Source organism: Miniopterus natalensis, chromosome 2 (genome assembly GCF_054644295.1).
Source record: "Miniopterus natalensis isolate mMinNat1 chromosome 2, mMinNat1.hap1, whole genome shotgun sequence".
NCBI lineage: Eukaryota > Metazoa > Chordata > Mammalia > Chiroptera > Miniopteridae > Miniopterus > Miniopterus natalensis.
Genome location: NC_142082.1, coordinates 105,860,773 through 105,884,555, shown reverse-complemented (window position 1 = coordinate 105,884,555; position 23,783 = coordinate 105,860,773). Strand labels below are relative to the sequence as shown.

General features: G+C 48.8%; 1 protein-coding gene across 1 annotated transcript; it reads right to left on the bottom strand.

The window, feature by feature from the left end:
* Positions 1-1,010: 1,010 nt before the first annotated feature.
* On the bottom strand, positions 1,011-22,492 carry SLC6A12 (solute carrier family 6 member 12). Its single transcript, XM_016224804.2, has 15 exons — positions 22,422-22,492; positions 20,230-20,508; positions 15,065-15,199; positions 12,011-12,151; positions 11,610-11,697; positions 10,530-10,662; positions 8,856-8,990; positions 7,693-7,796; positions 7,225-7,349; positions 6,628-6,740; positions 5,946-6,083; positions 5,118-5,220; positions 3,204-3,304; positions 2,521-2,691; positions 1,011-1,283 (listed from the first exon to the last, which is right to left on the bottom strand). The coding sequence occupies exons 2-15, from the start codon at positions 20,441-20,443 to the stop codon at positions 1,140-1,142; spliced, it is 1,845 nt and encodes a 614-aa protein (XP_016080290.1). The 5' UTR covers positions 20,444-20,508; positions 22,422-22,492; the 3' UTR covers positions 1,011-1,139.
* Between the last annotated feature and the right edge of the window lie 1,291 nt (positions 22,493-23,783).

Genomic DNA, 23,783 nt, shown 5'->3' with positions numbered 1-23,783 from the left:
AGAGGAAGTCTGGTCACATGAGTAAGGACTGGCAGAGAAAATACTATGGTGGGGGCACCAATCTAGGGAGAGGGGCTCACCCTTCACAGAAAGGACCTCACTCCCTCCTAGCCCAAGACAGCGTAACTGGGCGAGGTAATGAAGGCAGTATAGGGGGCAGGCGATACATACAGGCTTGTTAATTTAGGCAGGAGGGGGTGATGGGAGGCACACTGGCCTGAGAACCAGAAGACCAGGTTCTAGTCATATCTCTAGTGCTGAGGAGCTGTGTGAACTTGAAAAAGTCACTTTGTCTCTTTGGCCCTCATCCATGACGTCAGGGATTTGGACAAAATCAGGATGGCAAATGGAACTGCCTGGAGCACTATATTTGGAAGGATTATGAGGTGGGAAAGAATTGGTGATTGATTAGCAATGTCTGTCTTGGACATAGGACATACATGCCACATATTTGTAAAGTCCAGGGATCATCTGTAAGTCCCTTCCATTTGAACGCTCCATGAGTTGATAACATTTGAAGAAGAGTGTAGAACTAGCACTGGAACTAGGAACACCTGGAGAGACTGCCTCCTGGAGAAGTCAATGCAATGATGGCCTGTGAAGGTTTGCCTCCTGGCCTATTCTCTAGTCTCCTTCCCCTGGACTCCAGAACGCTAAAACTAGTGAAGGACCCCTCTAATGGAATGTCAGAATCCAACGTGGTGTGTTCAGTTGCCCCTGCCTGCACAGTGTGTTCCCTCATGTTCTCTGAATCAGATCACGATATGTATTCCAACTGGCACTATCTTCCAATGCACAAACATAGTAAACTCGAACAGGGAACATCCCTGCAGCGGGAGATCCCTCACAATGCAATGTGTTATTATCACATGGTAAACTCCAAAAAGACCACTCTCCTTTATAAATAAGATGGTGTGTTCCAACAGGGAGTCACTTCACAGCACGGCATGTTCCAGTGGGACCATCAGCTGAGGAGAGGAGAGGAGAGGGTCTTGCCTCCACTGGGGGTGCCCACAGACATCGCAGATGTTCTCAGCAGGGCTGTGATGGGGACAGAGGTGAAGGCTGCCCACTGGGGGGGAGAGGGTGGCCCTGACCCAGGTTCTTGGCTCAGTAGCCACCTGGCTTTCAGCCACATCTTATAAGTGGGTCTCTTTCTCCCCAACTATCAGTCCCTCCTTCACTGGGGAGGGCCCACAGTCCTGGCCGTTGCTGCCATGCAGATACAGGTGTTGCTTGGGCTGTGGCAGGCTGGGATCAGGGGTGATGAGCTGCTGCAGGCGCTGTGGAGAGAAGAGGGAATGAGTGGATGTTGTTGGTGAGAGAGGCAAAGATGTTTCCTCGTATCTGTATCTCCAGGGCCCTGCACAGAACCAGGAACATGGGACTGGTGGCTCAGTGCCATATGAGTAAATAAATAAATAATAAGTATTTTGAGAAGAGAGAAGCAGCAATAAATGGTGATTAAGAGTGTGAACTAGGTTCCACTCTTGGCTCTGTTACCTGTGCAATCTTAGGCAACCCATTTAATCCCTCTCTGCCTCATCTGTAAAGTGAGGATAATAAGAGTACATTCCTCACAGTACAGTGCCTAGCACAGGGTAAGTCATCAATAAGTATCTATTTTTGTTCTTCTTATTATTACTATTTTCTTACTATTACTATTATATGTTCAATAAGTATCTATTGTTGTTTTTACTAGTCATAGAAGTACATTACTATCATTATTGGGATTTTTGGTATCATCATTCCCCCCTTCTTGCCTTGATTGCTGATGTGATGGCTGGAATCATGACAACCTTCTTGTGACCATGAAGTGATAGCATGTAATAAAGACACAACATGGTCACCATGGCAGTACAGGAATATAGGAAGAATCTGGTCCCTAATGGCCTCTTTAAGCAGCTGAACTAAATGCCAGCAACCCCTGTCTCTGATCTTGATATGTAAGAAAAGACATAAGCCAATTTGCTTATTGCAGGTTGAGTTTTCTGCTACTAGTAGGCCAGATAGATTTCTATAGATATAATGTCTTTGTGAGACACTGACTATATATCCTTCCAGGAAGGCATGTCCTAAACTCTAAACAGGAAGCTTTTTGCACATGGTTCCCCAGACAAGGTTAATACAAGAAAAGAAGCCAGGAGACTGTGTCTGGAATGAACCATGATAGCTAGTTATCAGTCTCCCAAGAGCAAGGAATCAGTGTTCTAGAAACCTCTCTGTCTGGGCCCATTTATGTTCTTGTTTGGGACTTAGTTTCCCCTTAACCCTTTGATAACCTGCCCAGGTAATCTTCTAGAGGTCAGATTCTGGAGGTCTAGGACTCTGGGACTTTAGAATGTTTCTGAAAATGAAACTATTCGACTGGTCTTCAAAGACCCATCTCTTTAAGACTCCATTAGACTGCAGGGCTGCCCCACACTCAGAGCTGGGCCCCAGCTGTAGTGTGCTGGGTGGTATTTGGATCCCACCTCTCTCAGTACCCTCTTTAATGCATCACTTCCCCCAGCCCCCTACCTTCTTGAAGGAACCCCGGGTCTTCAGGAGGGTGATGATGATGAAGAGTGGGACGCAGATCATGGAGGAGAGAGCCAGGAACCAGCCAATGGAGTATCCCCAGGGAGGGTACACATAGATGTTATTGTATTTGAGAGGTGTGTACTTGCTCAAGGAGAAGAAGAAAGTGGCCTAGAAATGGGGGGGGGGGGGTAGACACATATGAGACAGAGAGTCACTGAAATTCCCTCCTCTCTATTTAAATACCCAATGACAGAGGACAAGTTAAACACACTGTGGTACATCTATGAGGAGGAAGAGTAAAAGCCATTTGCAACTTGTGGTCCCGGGCATCACTCGTGTCAAAGACTGAGACAGGAGGAGATATCAAGGAAAGGAAGGGAGACAGAGGAGCTCTAAGCAGACAGAGACCAATAACTGGGAAATCAAGCAAGTGGGTGGGGATGCTGTGAGAAAGGGAAGGAGCAGGAATTGAAATAGATGATAATGATGGTAAAGCAACCAGATGGAGAGATAGCCCCAGATAGGAAGGGCCAGGGTAACACATCAGAGGGAATGGACCAGCCGCCCAAGGTCACTGGACAGTCAGGTTCAGAGCACCAGAACTCAGGCATCCTATCCCTCATCCCTGCGAGTCTGCTGGAGGCAGGAGGGAATAAAGGGGTAGCTGAGTGGGCACATACCAGGCAAAGTCCAGGGGTCAGGAAGAGCCAGGAGATCTTTACCAGGGGCCATGGCCGGTACCCGATCATGTCCTCAATGTTGTCATAGAAACGGTCTGCCCCTGCCCAGGCACAGTGGGGGAAGAGTGAGAACAGAAGGGTGGGGTGAGCTCATGGGTATTTGGGAAGGACTCACTTTGCTTTGTGCTCTTCCCCCAACCCTGTGAATGAGATGAGTCCCTGGCACCCCAGACACAGTACTGGGAGTTGGGGAGGGAGAAGGAGCTGCCACCAACAAACCGGGGGCCGCCCTGGGGTCACCCAACTTCCTAGTGCAGTCTCTGTTCCCGTCATGGGATGAAGATGCCACTGCCCTAACCACAGAGGAGGATGTGAGCCTAAAATGAGGCTCAACGCTATGCAGATGCTTGTTTATCTGCATAGCAAAGATGAATTCAGTTTCAAGTCAAAACACAAAACAGCAAGCGTGCCACTGCTCAGGCAGATCTGGCAAGCTCCAATAGGGCCAGATCACTACAGGGAAGGGGAGGGGAGGATTGGGCCAGATCACTACTGGGAGGTCTGACTCTAGACTCCAGAGGACACCCTCTGCATTCTCAGTGAAGCATGGTGAGAGGGTTGGCTTGTGTGCATGAAAACAATGACTGGTTTTGTTTAATGTCCTCAGGTTTTCACATTTGCTCTGTCTCCTAAGAAGTGAAGAACCCCTGACATTTAGACACTTAGAAGACCCCCTAGCCTCCCCTCACCAAAAAACATCTCCCCTCTGGTCACTAAGGCAGGAAATGCCACCATTAAAGAGTCATTCCTTTGGCTTATACATTTCTCCCCAGTTAAAAACCAGATACTGCTAAGTAGGTTTAACATATTAAGACTGATCAGCCATTTACACCTCACTGTGGTTGAATTTATCAGACCCTCTCTGAGAACAGGTTTTGAAAAGGAGTAGGGGACAATCAGGAAGACATTGGATGCTTGAGTGAGAAGGGAGAGGACATATCCAAGGAGGGGAAAGGACAACAAATAGAAAGGCTGAAGGTAGCAAAATAAAACTTTTCTACTTAGAGCTTGTCCCGAGGCCCCAGTACATGGCACCCCTTACCCTCTCTGCCCTGAGCCTTGAGACATTGGCAATGTGCCCCCCAACCTGGTACAGTGAAGCCATACAGACCTGGGGGATGACGGCTCCTCTATTTACTAGCTGTGTGAGTTCAGGAAAGAGCCATAACCTCTCTGAGCCTCATTTTTTCCCTATAAAGTGTTGTTGTACTGATGGTGAGGTAGCAAGTGCTTGCACACAGCAGTGCATTGGCTCAGTAACTAAAGGTGTCTCCTCCATTGTTGTCGGGCACAATAACAGTGTGGAAATGACAGCACTCAGCACCATTGGTTAGTCATCTCCGAGCCCAGGGGCCAGGGCTGTGGGAAGAAGTCAACGGGAGGCACAGCTGACCTCCGTGTAAGAAAGAATGCACAACAACCACAACGGAAAAGGTCAAAAACACAGCATGACTCCTGTTCACAGAAGTATTCAAGCAAAGTCTGGGCGAAAACTTTGAAAGGGACTGTGGGGGTCTGCACAGGATCAGAACAAGTGGCCCTGAAGGTCCCTTTTAACTACAACTCCCACTGAGGAAGGACCCCTGGCAGCCTCTACATCAAAGAAAATGAAACTGTCCACTGTCACTTACAATGACCCTCCCCATTCAAGGAACTCAGTGTGGTCACTATCCCCACTCTTCCTGCACAATGAGAAACGCCTGGGTTCCCAGCAACGGATAAACTTCCCGAGTAAAAAGACCAGGACAGCAATAAAAAACACATAGGAACCAGAGGCTGGTACACCCCGTCTCTCACCGGGGCAAGTCCCACCCGTAGCTGGGCTCCAGAGGCCCCTCCCCCGACTCCACTTACCATACACCCAGCTGATGCAGATGACTTCAGACATGGCGAGGAAGAGCAGGCATATGCCGCTGGAAGCATAATAATCAAACAGCTGGAAGATGTACATCCCGCCCTGTGGAGAAGGGCAGGGAGCTGAGGCCTTGGCCAGCAGGGGAGGGGACACGCTCCACCATGCAGCAGCAGGGCAAGCACCCATCAGGGTTCCATCCTACCCAGCCCGCGGGAAGTTACTCCTTGCATCTAAAAGGAGTTTACCCTACCTCTCTCTGCCTGCTGGCCCCTCACTTAACATCAGGGCAATTCTAACATCTGCAAGGGCACTGGGGACTGGGGTGGACATACACTGTTTTGTCTGCCCAGCATTCCTCTCCCTGCTCCAGGCCTGTAGAAGAGTCATGGCTGGACGCTGGCCACGCTCTCAGGAAAAGGGTGCTCTCTGTCCTGTGGGGTTGGGTGGGTGGCAGAAGGTAAGCCCTCTTTAATGTCAGGAGGGCTAATGGCTAAGAATGAAGGCACTAGAGGAAAGGGAAGCCAGGAGATAGAGAGGGGCATTTCTGACCATGTCATTAGAGCAACTGGATCCAACCATACCTCAAACAAAATATTTCTGCTTGACCTCCCCAAATTCCCCTTGCTGCTTAAGCCAGCTTGCATTTGGTTTCTGTCACCTGAAACCAAAAGAGAGCTAACAAACACAGATGGTCCCTACAATCTCACTGCGAGGGTGTCAAAGCCCTTATTTAGCAGATGAGAAAAGTGGCTCTAAGAAGGGTCAGTGGTGCTCCCCATGGCTCCCTCGCCCCGGAGCCCAGCCTGCAGGCTGCTTCCCCTGCTCACCTCAGTGACTAGGAGGAGTCCTATCAGGTAGCACATGACAGAAATGGCCAGAATGAGGAGCTCTCGCCGCCCGCTCCTCCGGAGCTGCCTGGGGAACATGTCCACGGAGGCCGTCACCAGGCACTCCACACAGACGAACTGTGGGCCAGGAGGGAAGCTGAAGTGAGAGGGGCCACCTGCCTTTGGACCTTCCCCAGCACAGCCTTGCCCAGCCTCCTCTCACCCCACTCCCCCATGCTGAGGCACAGCAGTGCAGATAGGGTGCAAAAGGTAGAAATAGGGGGTGGCCAAGGGTAAGGCCAGCTCTGCCCTTGGCCACATATCCACAACAGAAGGTCCCAGCAGTGAGAGTTGGAGAGGGGATATGTGTTCTGTCCCAAGGCTATGGGGGCAGGGTGGGCAGCTTGAGCCAAGCAGCTGGAAGGAGGCTGGAGGGACATTTGGGAGGGTGCATCCAAGTATGGGGAAGGGTCAGGTGTGAGAGAACAAAGCAAGTGGTACCCTCACCAGAGAGGGTCTCAAGGTCTGGGATCACCCAACTAACCCCAGGACAAGCCCTGGACAGTGGAAAGGGCCTTGGAATGTATGGTCAGGAGAAGGGGTAAGAGGGACGTTAACACCAGGAAATACTGAAGCTGAAAGACCAGGGCGGGGCTGGGCAGGGCTGGGCTGGGTGACGAACCTGGCTGTCCAGCCCTAGGAAGATGAGCATGATGAAGAAAAGGCAGGACCACAGCTGGGATAAGGGCATCATAGTCACAGCCTTAGGGAACGCGATGAAGGCCAGGCCAGGACCTGCCAGGACACAGCACAATCAGGTGAGCCCAGGGCTCTCACTCCCCTCAGGGAAGGGCCCTCTCCAGAGGCACTGTGTGTGTATGTGCACGTGAGTGTGTGTGTGCATGAGTGTATATGCATGAGTATGTATGTGTGTATGTGCATGAGTGTGTGTGTGCACGAATATGTGTACATGAATGTATATGTGTGTGTGTGTGTGTTTAGTGGGGATGGTTCAAGAAGGCAGGGTGATTCCATTCATTATCCTGCTCTTCCCAGGTTCTAGGGAGCATGCTGTCCACCCATTTGTCCATCCATATATGCAGCTGTGGGTCCATCCATCCCCTTCTCCCCCTCCCTCCCATGGTTATGGAGGCCCTGCTCTGAGCCAAGCACTGCCCCTGATGCTAAAAGGGTCATAGGACCCCTGCTTTCCTGTAAGAGGATCTGTGTTCTCTGACCCTCTTTCCCCTCAGGTCCCAGACAGCAGTGTGGCACCTACCTGACTCGGCCACTTCAGAGATGGGCACCGCCTGCTCTTGGGACATGAAGCCCAGGATGGAGAAGACCACAAACCCAGCCACAAAGCTGGTGGCACTGTTCAGGAAGCACAGGGCAATGCAGTCCCTGCGGGGGGTGGGGGGGTGGGGGGGAATGCAGATAAAACAGGAAGGAACAGGGAGAATGAAATCCATCATTTAAGGAGAGATCAGAAGACAGTGCAAAGAGGGGAGAGAAAAGGAACAGAAAAATGGAAAGGAAAAGACAAAGATGGGGTTTCAGAAGGTGGGGAGAGGAAAGGGAGAAAGAAAAGAGAGGAAGAAAGAAAGTCAGTTGGGGAAATGAGCCCAGAATGTCAATTTCACACAACCTGTAGCTCCCTGATAATAAAGGAGAAGGACTGGGCCCGCCATCAGGACCCACCCTTCTCAGACATGGGCAGGCATGTGCCCCTCAGCTGTGCCCCTACCTGTAGCAGTTGTTGTGGAACTTGTTGTAGCTGCCCAGGGCTGTCAGACACCCCTGACAGATGGCAAAGGAGAAGAAGATCTGAGTGCCCGCGTCCATCCACACCTACAGGAGACCCCGAGAAAGTGGTGAGAGGGAGGGGAGGGAGCCCAGCAGGCTTGCTCAGTGTTCCCGGAAAGCCACTTATATCTTAACCCTTGGTTAACGTGCCCTCCTCTCACAGGCAGGGCCCATTTGTAACTTGGCTCTGTGGACACTAAGCAAGCACCAAGTAAGTGTGTGTTACTTGAATTTCTTAGGTGGAGCCTGTCACCCATGGCTATACCCCAGAGAAGGCTAGGCACTCTGCAGGAGGAACTAAAGGGCATCTGCTCTCGTTCAACAAGCAGAGTGGGCCCCAGGCAGCCATGCTGGGGCATAGGGGCCACACCATTGAAATATGGAGAAGAAAACACCAAGACTCTTGGAGAGATGCGGGGAGTGGAGACCAAGAATGTGCTCAGACAAGTCCTAAAGCAGGAAATACAAATGGTTGATAAATACGTGGGAAAATGTCCAACTTCACAGTAGTGAAAAAAATTAAAATATACCAAAAACATGATATTATTTTGACCTATCAAATTATCAATGATTAAAATAAGTTATAATTGAATCTCTCATGGACCCTGCAGAAAGAAGGGTGCCCTCAAACACTGGCAGTGAAAGTCTGCACATGGAGCCTGCCTACACCAGCACTGCACACTCCCTGGCACTTAATGGAGCCTCTGTATATTATGGCTGAATAAATGAATGGACAGATGATGGATGGAGGAAATATTATGCAAGTGTTAAAAATGGGATTTACAAATGAATTTAATAATGTGGAAAATGCTTACAATATCATTTAAGTGAAAGAAAAATATAGCTCTATATATAATTTTCTCAATTACGTTATCTCTCTCTCCCTCTCCCCCCTCCCCCACCCCCCAACACACACATACACCACCCAGCTAGGAAAAAATGTTGGAAGGAAATATACTAAAATGCCTTTTTCCCTATTAATTCTTCTCCAGTGGACACTGATTGTCTTTAAAACAAGAGGGAAGCAATAGAAGATTTTCAAAAGTATGAATCTGGTTTGGGGTGAGAGACATTTGGGGAAGTAGTCCCCAGCACAGTTCTTACCTGGGGGTCCTTCAGGCGAGACAAATCTGGCTTCAGGTAATAGATGATGCCCTCATAGGCTCCGGGAAGCGTGATGCCTCGAATCAATAGGATGATCAGCATCAGGTAGGGAAACGTGGCTGTGAAATAAACAACCTGCAGGGAAAACACTCCTGGTCAAAGTCACTCCTGTTGCGGGCCTAGCAGCCAGAGGTAACAACGAATCTACAGTGATCTTTCTGTCACCCCTCCCAGGAGGCACAAGCCATACCTAGCTCAGTGTCCAGCACCTTCTGAGAGACATCTGAGACTGGGGAACACAAAACTTTCTGCACCTTTCTTTCTACGTTCCAGTGGGTTTGGGCCCCCAGCAGAGTATGAGATACACATCAACAGGGCAAGGGGTGAGGAGGAAGGACAGGGTACAAGTTTCCAGCCATAACATTTCAAAGACTATTTTTAAATCTAGAATCTGGTCTCCCTTATTCTGCCTGTTCTCCCCATGTCCCCTGGGGCTGTTCTTCCCATGTCCCCTGAGGAGGGTGGCCTCCCTTCACCAGGGGGAAGGGGAGCAGATTTGTACAGAGATCTGTGAGTAAACTGAGACTGTATTTTTCCAGGCTTAAGGTTGGAGAAGTAGCAGTGGCCTGAGCTTTGGTACACTGGAGACACTCAGAGGGGAATCCACTCTGTCCCTGACCAAGCTCAGCCCTTTACTCGGAGTGGTGGCACTATCCTTGTTATTATTATTATTACTATACTATTTTTGTCATTACTACTGCTGTTATTATTATTTCAACAATCCATGGAATGCTAGTCAGAAAAGTCAGTACCTGTCTATTCCTGGCTTTAAAAAGCATGAAGCATCAGTCTCAGCTTCTCTGGGTTGGAAATAATGCTCAAAGCTGAACTGTCTCTGTATATACAACAAGCCCTGTTGCCCATTCTTGGCTATAACCCCTTCAGTGATTGGAAACTCACCCTCAAAGACAGTTCTGTGTGCTAGCTCAAGCTAAACATTGTCTTGATGTGTTTGCTGTTAAATACAAAAAGCAAGTCATAAGAGTGTCTGATCCAGCCCTGGCTGGTGTGGGTCAGTTGGCTGGAGTGTCTTCCCATGCACCAAAAGGTCGTGGGTTTGATTATTGGTCAGGGTACATACCCAGGTTTCAGCTTTGATTCCCAGTCAGGGTGTGTACAGGAGGCAACCAATCAATGTTTCTCTCTTTCTCTCCCTTCCTCTCTCTCTAAAATCAATAAAACATATCCTTGGGTGAGAATTAAGAAGAAGAAAAAAGAGTATCTGATCCTAATTGTGTAATATGCACACTTACTAGATACAGCTATACACATACACACATATAAAGGAAACTAGAAGGCAACGCAGCAAAACATTAAAAGAACAGATTAACAGATCCAACCTGCCATCGAGGTGATGGCTCATACAGTGCTTAGCTCTGACAGTGGGACTTTTATGTTTCTTATTTTGTTTTGTATATTATTTACATAAAGAGTTCTTTTAAAATCATATCCATTCCTTGTATTGAACTAAATTCTGCCTTCCTACAACTTCCTGTATTCTCACCAGGCCTCTCCTTAAACTATGATTTCTTTCAGTTCTCCAGAGAGACGCTGTGAGCATCCCCAGAGGTTCTGGGGGCCACAGAGAGCTTAGCAGGAACCAGAGCACCTCACCTTGCCTGTGGTCTTGACCCCCTTCCAGATGCAGAAGTAGCAGATGACCCAGGCAAGCAGGAGGCACAAGGCCAGCTCCCAACGCAAGGCTCCCAGGTCATGGATGCCTGCAGTGATGCCCAGAACACGTCTCCTAAAGGGTGGGAGAAATAAATAACCAGGTGAAAGGCTAAAGGGGACAACTTGCCTCTGTCATCAAGTCTCCTGATTCTTAGAGCTGACCCCATAGATATATTCCAGGCTTCCCCTGCCCCCACCCACTCCACCTTCCCATAGCCCTGCCATGTTCCCACCTGTTGTCTGTATGCCCCTGGCTGTTAGAAGACCAAATCACGTAATACCATAGGTATCTTTGTCTCTCTAACTCATTCAGATCTCTCTGTTGGTGAGAGAGAGAAAGAGAGAAAGAGGGGGAGAGGTGAGGAATGTATAAATGAGTATATGGAGAGTAAATATTTATATGTGCAGATTTATGAGCAAGTATATGGGTATCAATGGAGGAGTTGGGTGTGTAATAGTGCTTAAAGATGTGTATGGGGATGATAAAATGTGTGAGAGTGTAGGTGGACATACATGGGCACAAGAGGGTGTGAGGGTGTAAGTGGTCATGTGGGAAGGTAAATGTGTGAGTGTAGGGTTTGCCAATTCTTGTGGTGTAAATACTCCCACCTTGGTCAATGTGACTGAAATGGTTGGGAAGGGATGTATACAATCAACTCTCCTAAGCTGGTCGAGACTGTTTCCAGCATACCAGTGGACATGTGTAGGTAGATGTGTAGCCTTGGTGGGTGTGTGGTGTGTAGGGGATTTGAGGATGCAGGGAGGCATGTGTGAGAATGCTGACTGACATGGATAAATGTGTGAGTCTGGGTGAACATAGGTGGATTTGGGAGACGTAGGTGAACAACTATGGATAGAAGTGAGTATCCTCTCATCTCTCAGTGATGTGTGGGGTGGGGCTAAGTGCTGGAAAACATGCACAGAGAGCCTTAAACTTGCACTCCAAGTCCCAGGTCTCAGACACCCGAATTTCCTCTGCTTGAGGCCCCCTAGCCCATGGCAACCAGGCCCAGCACCTACTCCCAGAATTCCATAACAGGTGAGGTGAAGTTCTCAGGAGGCATCACTGTGTTGGTTCGTGAGTGGTTCAGAAAGTCCATGCAATGCTCTGTTGGGACAAAGCGAGGAGTGCATTAGCTAGGGATGAGATGGGAAGAGATGCCTTCACACTCTAGTACCTCTGACTCTCTGGTCTTGCGGCCTGGTGGTAGCCAGCATTCCAAGTCCCAAGAGCTTCCTTTGGAGCCCCCACCTCCAGAGTGGCAGGAGTTGGCTGCTCAGGTGGTTCATGAGCCCAGTCCCCGTCCCCATGTGCCTCAAGCTGCTCTTGTTCCAGCCCACCAACCTCTGACACAATCCAGCCACCACAGGCCCAGCCCCACAGGGAGAACCCACATCCCAGGAGCTGAAACAATGGATACCTGTGTTCCAGTTATTGGTACAGGTCGTCCAGGGCAGCTCGGAGGTAAAGGAGCTGAACAGATAGAAGAGGGCCCAGGCGAGGATGATGATGTAGTAGACATTCAAATAGGACTCGATGACCACAGATGCCAAACCAATGCCTTCCGGAGTGGGGGAGGGGTGGAAAGCAGTAAGAGAATCCAAGAGATCAATGTTAGCCCAAAAGAGTCACCTAGAAACTGCAAAGTGATTAGGATAGTAGGTGCTACACAAAGAGAACCACCAGGGTTTACTTATGGGCTTGAGAAGCCATTTATAGACATTTTCTGAGTAAGAAAAACAGGTTGCAGAACGCTATCCTATGCATCCCCCCATTTTTATAATATATATTTGAATGTATATCTTTTTTTTTAATGAGAAAAATTCTGGAAGGACAGGCATCCAAAAGTTAACAAGTGGTTCTCTAGGTCACCGATTTTCAATCTTTTCCATCTCATGGCACACATAAACTAATTACTAAAATTCTTTGGCACACCAAAAAATATATTTTTTGCCCATCTGACCAAAAAAAAAAAGGTATTATTTTTGATTCATTCACACCCAACAGTTATTGCTGCACTGGCTGATGTCATTTTTTTATTTGAAAATCTAAGAAAGAAGAGGTGAGTGCCCCTGACTAAACAGTCAGGTATGGCATATTTTAAAACTCTTGAGGCACACCAGTTGAAAATCACTGCTCTGGGTTATAGGATTTGAGTTCACTTCTTAGTCTTTTTTTTTTCTTTTTGCCTATCTGCATTTTCTAGTTTTTCTAGTACAATCATGCATTACTTGTAAAAGTTTTAAAAGGCTGGAAGAACACAAGAGTGACTATGGAAAATTTGGTAAAAATCAGGCTCAAAATCAGGCTCAAAATAAGAGCCAAAACCAGAAGAAAGCAGCAGGGAAGAGCTGTCCAGACCTATGCAGCCGGCTCAGCCTAAATGCCATCTCCCCCCGGGGTGGCAAGCGTGGGCAGAGGGTAAAGCCTGTTGTTTGAACACCTAGCAGCAGCGGGGATCTAGGGCACAGCCTGTCCCCTGGGCTGACCCTTCTGGCGAGTGAGGGGCGAGCGCGGGAGCAGTCGCCCACCCACCCGCCTGCGTCCTGCGAGGGGGCTGTTGCCACGGTGAGGCTCAGCTGCCAGTCGCGAGGTGTGAAAGCGTGGAGGGTGGGCGCGGTACCGCCTGTTCGTCAGCCTCCTTCCGGAGGAAGTCTAACTCAAGAACTGATCAGTCAGGAAGGCTGGAGAGCAGCAGACAGCCCTCGGCCAGTCGATGGGTGCCGCCGACAGCGCCCCCCCCCACCCCGTGCCAGGCGAGCCGGCCCAGGCCGCCCGTTCCCATTGGCCTGGCGAACTCCGCGGGGGACTCTAAGGGTTCCCGCCCTTCTTGGGGTCTCTGCGAAGCATCCAGGCCGGTTGATGGCGGGGGTGGGGGTGGGGGTAACGACAGCGACACACCACACAAGCAGCCACTGTGCCTTGGGAACGCGTTGAGCTCCCCCAGGGACCCAGCGCCCCACCCACCGCTAGGCGGCGGGCGCCGGGCGGGAAGGGCGCCCCCGCCTCTGAGGGGGGGGGGGGGGCTCGCGCTTGCGCGAAGTGACGGAGGAGGTAGCTGTGGGGGAGCGGAGGGTGTTTTTCCTCCGTGCCCCGCCCGCGTGCACCGGCTCCCCGGGAGGGTGAACATGGAGTGGGGGCAGTTAGGCAAGCGGAGGACAGGCAGTCAGCAGCCTGGACCGTCTCAAGAACACAGGGGCCCATAACGTGAGTGAGCCTCTCCCTGAGACCTTAGGCCTTGGGGTCCCTTCAACTGGGAAAATAAGGAGGGAGCAGCAGTGTCTTCCCCCAGCCCCCATCCAGTGCTGGGTTTGCTCGCCCTGTCAATGGCGCACCAACCCCCCGCCCAGCCCTCCTCGAATTCAGTACCTGTGTGCCAGCCCTGCTTGTGCCACCCATGAGCTTGTTTTGCCCTGGGGACAGAACTCAGCTGGGTGGGAATTAGGCTCCTGCTGGAGTCCAGAGCAGACCCCCCAGTAGCTGTATGCTCTGGCTGAAGGCACAGCACCCTGGGGCATCCAGAACCCTGGAGTAGAAACCTGGCTGGGCCAAGCTCCACCCTGCCCCAGTCCCTCACTGCTGCCTGACAGGGCCCCATGGAGGCCCCAAGAGGAATCAGTACCAGGCTAGCCTTGTCCTGCCCCACCACCAAACACCCCCAATTAGTGGTCAGGTTCCCAGCCTGCTCAGGAGCCAGCGTCCCCCACGAAGCCCACTTCTGTCCAGCTTACTAAACTGGGCAGCAACCCTAGGTAGCCTAGTCCCTGGAGCTCCCTTAGGAAAGAGTCCTCTTGCCATTTCAAATATTCAAGGAACCTTTCAGGGACAAGATCCCTTGGGTTTCTTTCGCAGTGGCCCAATCAACTTTAGAGGGGGCGTGGAAGGACACCCCAAGCTGCTCACATTAGTGCCAACAGATGCAGAGAGAGGAGAGCAGGAGCTGTCCCTAACATAATCCCTAACATAGAAAAGAGCATGAACCTTCAGCTCAAGTAGACCTGGGTTCAAATGACCTCATTTTTTGCATCTACAAAATGAGGTGACGAGTTATTATTGGAGGATTAGATAAGGAACTGCGTGGAAGGTGTTGACATGAACCCTGACACACAGGGCTCAACAGGTGTTTGACATCATCATCATCACTATTATTACACACTTTGGAGATACGTCTGGGACCACATCACAGACACAGGAGCACATTTTCCATGAAGCTGGTGAAGATGAGGCTTCAGGGTCCTCCACTTGCAAGGCTCTGGTCCTGATTCTTCATCTGTGACCTGGTATTGCCTTTCTTGAGGAGTGCCTTCCTCCTCGGGGTTTATAAGCCTCATTATACTTCCCATGTCCCCCACAGCACTTAGCACAAGATGAGAGTGGATGAATGAGGGGGTAGTGAGCAGACAGGAAGGGGGAGTCAAGGAGGGATGGAGGCTGGCTGGTGCCCTTCGGGAGGTGGGTGAGGGAGAACACTCACCCTGGAGAAGGGGGCAGATCTTCCTCCAGGCTGTGACGCTCCCTTGGCTGGTGTATTGGCCCAGTGCCACCTCCAAGAAGAATACTGGGATGCCGCAGGTGAAGAAGAAGATGAAGTAGGGGATGAAGAAGGCTCCTGCAGAGGAAGGGGAGGCGGGGGCCAAGCCTTTCAGCCTGGGCCTCTCCCAGAGACTTGTGCTCCAACCCCCACCCCACCCCACCCCCGACGCGTTCATCTCCCTCCTCACCCCTCCCAGGGGCACAAATCGGCTTCCTCCTGTCTGTGCCCAGGTACAGGCAGAAATTTTCCAGTCTGAACCTTACTCAGGACAGGAAAGATCTTTGAAGAGAAATTTCAGTGGAAATCCTAATGTGTGCGCTATTTATTTGCTCAATGTGCTTCACAAATCTAGTCAATTTATTATTTTTGGAACAAAAACACGTGTTCTGTATAATTTGATATGCTTATTAAATTATCACATTTGTTACATTTTAGAGAAAAACAAACAAATAGAAACACCTTGGAAAAATTATTTTCCCCCTAATAATTTTCAGAGGGATTTTTTCCCCTCCACCAGGCTCCTATCTGAAGTGGGCTCTCGGCAGAGATGGCCACTTCTCTATTCAGCCCAACTCTCAGGAACTGGGGTATCAACCAGCCAGGTGATCGGACAGTGACTACAGGCCCTGACAGGAGGCCGGGCTTAAAAGACATCCAGCAAATTACAAATGAATGGATTTGAAGGCAATCCTAGGCCCACAGTACCCACTTCAGTCACAAAGACATACCTCACCTCAGAATTATACCTATGAGCAAGTGGGTGATTGTTTATCACACAATAATAATGCTTGATGCTTATTTGGTTCTTACTGTGTATAAGGCACTCTTCCAAATGCTTCACCAATATCAGAATCCTCACACAACAACCTGCCATGGCATAGATACTACTGTTATGTCCATTCTACAGATGAAAAAACTGAGGCCACTTTAAAGATTCAAAAACTGAGACACAGATGAAAAAACTGAGGCACAAACCCCAGAGGTCTGATCTTTAGTCTGTGCTCTTAACTACTACATTATAATGTCTCTCAAGTAATCCGTAATACTTTGCAGAAAAATAGGAAGTACAAAGAGAAAGAAAGGAAAATGCATATATATCCTTCCAATAAACACACAGGTATATATATTTCTTTTTTGGAAAAAATGAGAACCTACTATGTATTACTTGATAACCATTTTTAAAATGTATATCATGAACCTCTTTTGAGATCAGTAAATATATCTCACGGCATCATTTTACTGGCTGCATAGTATTCCACCTTAGGCATCTATCCTAGTTTATTTTGTCAGCACCTCCTTTGGCCTTTTCTGTTGTTTCCTGAGAAAACTGCTGTGATGCAGACCGTCATCCACACCCTGTGCACTTGTCTAATTTGCTCCTTAGTAAAAATTTCAATAGAGGAATTGGTGGGTCAGAGGGTATACGCCTTTTTTTTGCTTTTTTGTGATAAAGTATATATAACATAAATTTTATTGTTTTAACCATTTTTAAGTATACACTTCAGTGGCATTTAGTACGTACATTCACACTATTATGCAACCACCACCACTATCCATCTCCAGAACTTTCTCACTCATCCCAGCCTGAAACTCTGTCCCCAGCGAACACTAACTGCCCGTTCTCCTCTCTCCCCAGCCCCTGGTAACCACCATTCTTTTCCTCTCTGATTTTGCCTATTCACCTCATATAAAATGAATCATACAGTACTTATCCTTTTGTGACTGGCTTAGTTCACTTAGCATAATGTCTTCAAGATTCAACCATGTTGTAGCACGTGTCAGGATGTCATTCCTTTTTAAGGCTGAATAATATTCATATATATATATATATGTATATATCACATTTTGTTTATCCATTTACCATGGACAGACATTTGGGTTCTTTCCACCTTTCAGATATGAACATTTTTTAAGGTCTTTGATGTGCATTTCCAAGTTGCCCTCCAAAATTTGTGTACCAGTCTGCATTCCCAACAGCAACCAACATGTGAGAAGGATTTCTGGGTCTTCTTGGCCCTATGGAGCCAGGACCAGCCAGTAACTCTCCCCCAAGTTCTGAAGTCGTTTTTAACACCATGTTTGCCTTTACATCCGGGGTAACACTAGAGCATCAGTAACTCCAGGCTAATACACACCACCCACTCTGTTTTCCATGGCTTAGATAGTTGCAGGGGCTCGGATGGGAGTAGCGCTCAGGAGAAGGGACACAGCTGGGGGACTCCCCAGGGGGCACTTTACTGGAAGTCTGCAGGGCACGTGACCCAGAGGCTCCTGTCCACTGGCTGTGTGGTGATCCTTCCCCTCTAGTAAAGGAAATGGCTTCATTCTATCCTTGAAGTGTAGACGTCTGCCCTACAGAGGATGGGGTGCCCTCAGGAGGCCTGGAGCTGGGCCTGCCTCAGGTTGAATCCTCCCGGAAGGGCAGGAGTAGGCTTGGGCCTTTGGGGACAGTGGGAGGAGGCTGGGTCCTCCATCGTTGTCTTTCTCCCTGTATTTCTAACACATGATCACTGCAAACGCCCTCCCCTCCAGCAAGCTTCTCTGAACCCTGGCTTTGGCAGGTGATCCTGGCTCAGTTTTCTTGGCACCTGCCCAGGCTATGGGCACAGGCACCTGTGATGCCACAGCGATCTGTGCACGGGGCCTGTGTAAACTCTCCCTCCCTCTGCACTAAGGTTCACCTCATCTCGCCGAGCACTCTCCCCTGAACCACCGACAACTAGAAAACTCAAAATTTCATAAAACTCTCTTTTGGAAGGAATAATTTCTTGAGGCTCACCTGGTTTGGTGACTCCCTACTTTTTCATAACCAAAGACATTATTAGACCAATAACTTTATTACTTTTTCATTCCTTTTGAAAGATGTCCTCTACAGAACTATGTATTAACTAATAATCACTAGTTAATTATTAATTAATAATCCATTAACAACCAATTTTAACAGATACTTATTAATAATTATTAGTAATTAATTTTTAATTTATATATTAGTAAAAACTATATTTAACTGCCAACCAGAGCTTATGGTCAACTTGAGATAAACCATATTACCACAGCGAGTTGGTACAATTCTAGCCTGAAGCATAAAATTGGCATTTGGGTCAGTCTGTGAAGTCGTGTTCCCACATAGATCTATTATTAAGTTGTTGAGATAAGGAAATTAATTCCTGGACCTTCATTACCACCCCCCTAGATTCCCAAAGACCAGTGGTCCCAGATGGAGACCCCAGACCTCACTTGGCCCCTCAAGTTGAAGATGAAGGAAACATGCTCGAAGCAGCAGCATGTCTTTCCCATGTAGTTAGGCTGGGACAGAGCTAAGTGAGAACACAGGTGACAGAGAGGAACACAGACCCTGCACATAAATGTGATCTGGTCCTGCCATTTCACAGATGGCAGGCTCAGCCCAGTGTCACTGCTTGCTGTCGCAGGCTCTTGTCTCTCCACCCCGCCCACGGTCAGTACAGAGATCATGGCCACCAGGCAGGACAGAGGCAGGGTGGGGACTGGAACCTGGGCTGGCATTCTCCCTCCTTGTCAGATGCAGGGCGAGATGCACACAACGACGTGGGGGCCAGTGAACCTGGCTTCCAGGGCCTACTGCTGCCCTCGAGCTCTGTGCTTTCGGGTGTCCCCTTCCATGAAATGAGGACTCTGCCTAGATCATCTTTAGCTCTAGCTCTAACATCCTACTTGTCCACGACACTGTGGCCTGCGATAAAGAAGTAGGTCACCACCCCTACTTCTTCTTCCTGCCTCCCCTCCCAGTCTTGGCTTCGTAGCCCTGCCCTGCCCAGGAAATCCCATTTCTATTTATTTGGAGTCATTGGTTCAAGCAGTTTGTAGTAATAACTATAAGTTTTAAAACACAGAGCAAGATACACGGTAGATACTCAGTAAAAATTTATCAAATTAAATATAAACAGTGTTTAGATGGATTTTCTAAACAATGGTTATCTTTAAATGATAATGTTTCTCTCTTTTTTTTTTAACCTTCCAGAATATTTCTAATGATCACTATAAACATATATTACTTCCACAAGGAGAATGCAGGTATTTCAAAAAGCAAACATGGACCTGGCCAGTCACAGACAAATCCATAGAAATATGAAACATCCAAATAGGAAAGTCCATAGCCACAGAAGGTAGACTAGCAGTTGACAAGGGCTGATGGGGAGAAGCGAGGGATGACTATTAACAGGTGCCCAAAACTCAATGGTGGTGATGGTTGCACAGTTCAGTGAATATACTAAAAACCACTTAATTGTATACTTAAAACAAGTATTCAGGCCCCTTCCTACCATGTCCCTGCTCATTTTTACTACCAGTGATTTTCAATAATAAAATTATGTTTCTTTAATTAAAAGAAATTATAGATAGACAAGATAATAACTTTTCTCTGATTAAAATTCCTCAGTGGTTCCTACCTCACCCAGAGCAGAGCCTGCAAGACTATGGGCCTCTGTTCCCTGTTTGGAATGCTCTTCACTCGATATCCATTCACAAGAGTCACTCTGTTACCTCCTTCAGGTCTTTAATGTCACCTCCTCAGTGAAATCTTTCCTGGTACCTTACATTTCAGACCCGTCTCCCTCCACCTGTGACCCAGCACTCCCTAGCCTTCTTTCCGGCTTTGCTCTCACCATTTCACTCATCACCAATTGACACAGCACATGTTTCACTCATTTGTCTGTAATCCACCACCCTGCACTAGAATACAACACATGGGATATGTTCTGTTTTGTATCTAGAGCAGTGGCTGGCACATGCTAGGCCCACAATAATGTTAGTTCAACAAATGAATGAATCCTGTCAACAACTGACATTTATACAGAGTAATGAAGGAGCTTATTAAAAACTCAGATTCGTAGGTCCTGCTGTTGCCTCATTTAATCTTTACTGTAGCCCTGTGGGGTATCATTGCCATTTCACAGAGAGGTACATTGAGGCCAGTGGTGGAGCTAGAACTTGAACTCAAGTCCTCCAACTCCATCCCTGCCTCCTCCCATTTTACCGCATTGCCCAAGCAGGAGGCACCCAGGTAGGCACTGCCTGGCTATCAGGGCACAGCTCTCCCCACCACGCCTACCTCAAAATGAACTCACCACCTCCATTTTTGTAGCAGAGATAAGGAAACCTCCAGACATTGCCCAGCCCAATGATCTCCCCGGCCACTGACAGCACAAACTCCATCTTGTTGGTCCATTGGCCCCGATCCTTCACCTGGTCCTCGCCTTCCTGGTCCAACTTCTCTCCCTCCTCAGGGACCCAGGAGACCACAGGAGGCCCACCCTCGTGGACTGCCACTTTTCTGTCCATAGCCACGTAATGGATCCGGAGGCCGCCAAGCTGGGAGTGGGGCAGGATGGTGAGAGAGGCGCAGCCTGGTGGGAGGAGAAGGAATGAGCTGTGCAATCCCAACACACGCCCGCCATCCTTGTTTTCTCCATCCTAATCTTTCATTATTATTGGAATATTGCTTTAATACTGATTTTCTTCCGAAGTTCTCAATGACATTTACACCTACAGTTACACTTTGCTCTCATGGCTCTGAGAACAAATAGGGACCAAATCTTAGCTTGCCCATCTTGAAGATGGGAAAATCCGGGCCTTGACAGATGAGGTGATTCGCCTAAAACCATTTAGGACTATATTTAAACCCAGGCTTAGGGCCTTTTATTCCAAGTCCCTTTGATCTTTATAGCCAGCCACCTGTGTGTCCCAGCTCCTCAGCTTCCAGCCTCCAGGCCAGAAGAGATCAAAGGCTGCCAGGGATGACAGGCGGTCAAAGGGCAGGTGTGGCCCAGGTGACTGCATGGTCTTCCCCTGGTCAACTGTGTGCTCATCTCTGTGCCAGGGTGATCGACCAACTCAGGGTAAACATGGGAGCCAGCTAGCACGAAACATCTGATTGGGAGGGAAATGAAAGGTGGGGCCTCTGAGCAAGGCCAGATGAGGATTGATGCCAGGGCCGAGTGTAGGCCTGCAAGGGAACCCTGGTTCTTTCCCTCTCAGTTGTATCTCTATCCTGAGAACGGGGGTGGGGTCCTGGTGATAGAAGGGGTCACCAGAATGACTCTCACTTGGGTGATGGTCTTCTCCAGATCAGAGTGGTCCCATTAAGGGAGACCCAGAAGTAGCTGCACATCATAGCAGGTCGCTGCCCTTCCCTACTTCCTGCCCTCCTGAAGAGCCTGAAGCTCCCTGGGCTTCCAGGAAAATCATGTGTGCCACTCAATTTTACTCTGCCCTCTCATTGTCCGTTTGTCAACTGCCACGACACCCTAGTGTCATGTCTAAAAATCCCTGTATGCCTTTTCCTCTCCCCACCCCCAATCTCCCTTAGGCTACCTCTGCCTCTGTTTCCCTTGGGCTGCCAGGAGGAGGTGCCCAGGCTGCAGAGGGAAGCACCCACCCCCCACGTTGGGGCATCAAGTGACTCGGAGCCACCAAATGCTCCACACTCCTCCACAGCTCTAGAGAAACACAGGGTCCTTTTTATTAAAAGAAGAGTCTGTGTTTATTTGTTGGTCCTTTTAACCCAGGCAACAGCCCAAGCCCAAGTTGGTTAGGAAGGTGTGGCAGGAGCCATTTGAGGTTGTGGAAATTTTTGAAGGTGACTTGAAGGGTGCAGGTTATCCCAGGAATGGCAAAGCATGTCAGGGTGAAATTCCGGTATTGGCACCTACTCAGAGGCTGCTATTGCAAGCTCAGCCCAGGAGGGAAGATGAGGAGAGAGGCACGCAGTGGAAATCAGAGATCCTCAGCCTCTGACATAAAGGAGGAGGAGTGGAGGAAGGGAATGGAGCAGGCTCCAGGTTCAGAGTAAGCAGCAGACCTCAGGGGGCCTTGAGAATCAGAGCCTGGGGTTGAAAGAACAGGGTGGTTTGGCCCCAGGGGAAAAGCTGTAATACCCAAACCAACTGTAATTCTGCTACAGAACTGGGGCGGGGGCACCCTGAGGAATAGCCCCTGAGTCAACCAAATGAGTGGGTGAGTGAACAAATGAATGAATGCATAAACCAAAAAACATTGATGAGAAAAGCACCAGACAGAAACCCAAGTTCTAGTCCAGACCTAGCTAATAATAGTAACCAAATTTAACACCTGAGTAAGCACTGTCCTAAAAACATACACATCTTTATATACATTATTTAATTTCATCTTCATCAAAATCTTTGAAGTAGTTATTAGCTCTGTTTTATAAATGAGGAAATGCTCAAAAAACTTAAGAACAAGACCTGACATGCAGCAGGTACTCGGTAAAAGCTTTTTTGGGTGGTTTGCATGAACTTACCAATGCAATAAGTGGTGGAGCTGAGTCTCTAACTTGCTGTGTGACCTTAGGCAAATCACACGTCCTCTCTGGGCTTTATGCCTCCCTGGAAGAGAGAATGGCCTCTGCTCAACAAGGGTATTGGAGGGCAAGGGATAAACATAAGACCTGTAGAAGACAAGGAGAGATGATCGCCTTTGTTTGCCAAGCCATAGGGTAACTTAGCTCAGGGTGAGCCCAAGCACAAGAGCCACCAAAAGGATGGTCAGGGGACAAGCCTTACTGTTCCCAGACCAGAAGCAGCTATTTCAGGGCCAAGCTGTCCTTCGCAGTTGGAGGTGAGGAAAGGAGTAAATGAAGGGAAAACCAGAAGAGAGTGTGGGATCAGGAAGCAAATCTCAGAACCCAGTTTGGGCACAGGATTTGGGTTGTATCACAGATGGACTGGATAGAAAAGAACATGAACTGATGAACTGACACTAATGTGATTTTTTTTTAATAAAAAAAGGTTATTGAGAGAATCATAACTTATGGGTAAGAATGAAAAACTGGAATGGCAGAATGAAAGCAAGGGCATGTGAAAAGGAAAGCTGGCCTAGAGCCATGGTAAGTCAAGGGGAAGCAGGCTTAAATTGAGCAAGCAGGGTGCAAGTTAGACTCAGGGAAAAAATGTCCAGGAAGACGTTAGGCACAAAAACCAGCTGTACAGAGAGCTCTCCTTTTTGGGTTACTTTTAAAAGACAAAGGACAGCACAGCCAGCCCTCCTGCCACCCTCACCCCGCCCCCGCTGTGCCCTTCCACCCCAGCCCTTTTGTTAGGAATAAACAACAGTGTTATCCACAGTCAAGATGACTTCCAGAGATCTCCCCCTTCCCCAAGATGCACCTCAGTTTTGTCACCTCTCCAGCCCCTAGCATCATCTCCCAGGCTGCCCACCTGCTCTGCTGTGCTGGGCCGGGGTATGGGGTCATGCAGAGGACCTCACCATACCTCAGTGCCTCCAGAAGCAGACACCAACAGCCACACTGGGCTGAAGGCTGCCCATCGAGCAAATATTCAAGAGGCTAGAAAGTCCAAAAGTAACTGTAGGAGGCAGGCATGTGGATGGAGGCCTGGCCAGGGTCTAGCAGAGAAGCAGACAAGTGTAGAAATGCTACTCCCCATATACTGCTGGGACCCCAGCTCAGCTCTGTCACATCCCAGGCCAGCACAGGACACCCCAGCTCCTGTCCTGCCTCAGCCCACACCCACATACCAGTTCCCGTTTCCCTCCACACATTGGTGCCATTCCCGTCACGTCCCTTTGCACACACATACCTGTGTGCATGGCACCAAAACCTGGCTCCCGTCTGGTCCTTCATACCCTGGGGGCTGCTTGGCTT

Bases quoted from the DNA above. Each gene is read 5' to 3' on its own strand.
- SLC6A12 (XM_016224804.2), bottom strand. From the start codon at position 20,443: ATGGACAGAAAAGTGGCAGTCCACGAGGGTGGGCCTCCTGTGGTCTCC. The intron at 8,991-10,529 runs GTGAGGTGCTCT...TTTTCCCTGCAG, and splicing joins GGGTCAAGACCACAGGCAAG to GTTGTTTATTTCACAGCCAC. The intron at 3,305-5,117 runs GTAAGTGGAGTC...GTGCCTGGGCAG, and splicing joins CTGCATCAGCTGGGTGTATG to GGGCAGACCGTTTCTATGAC.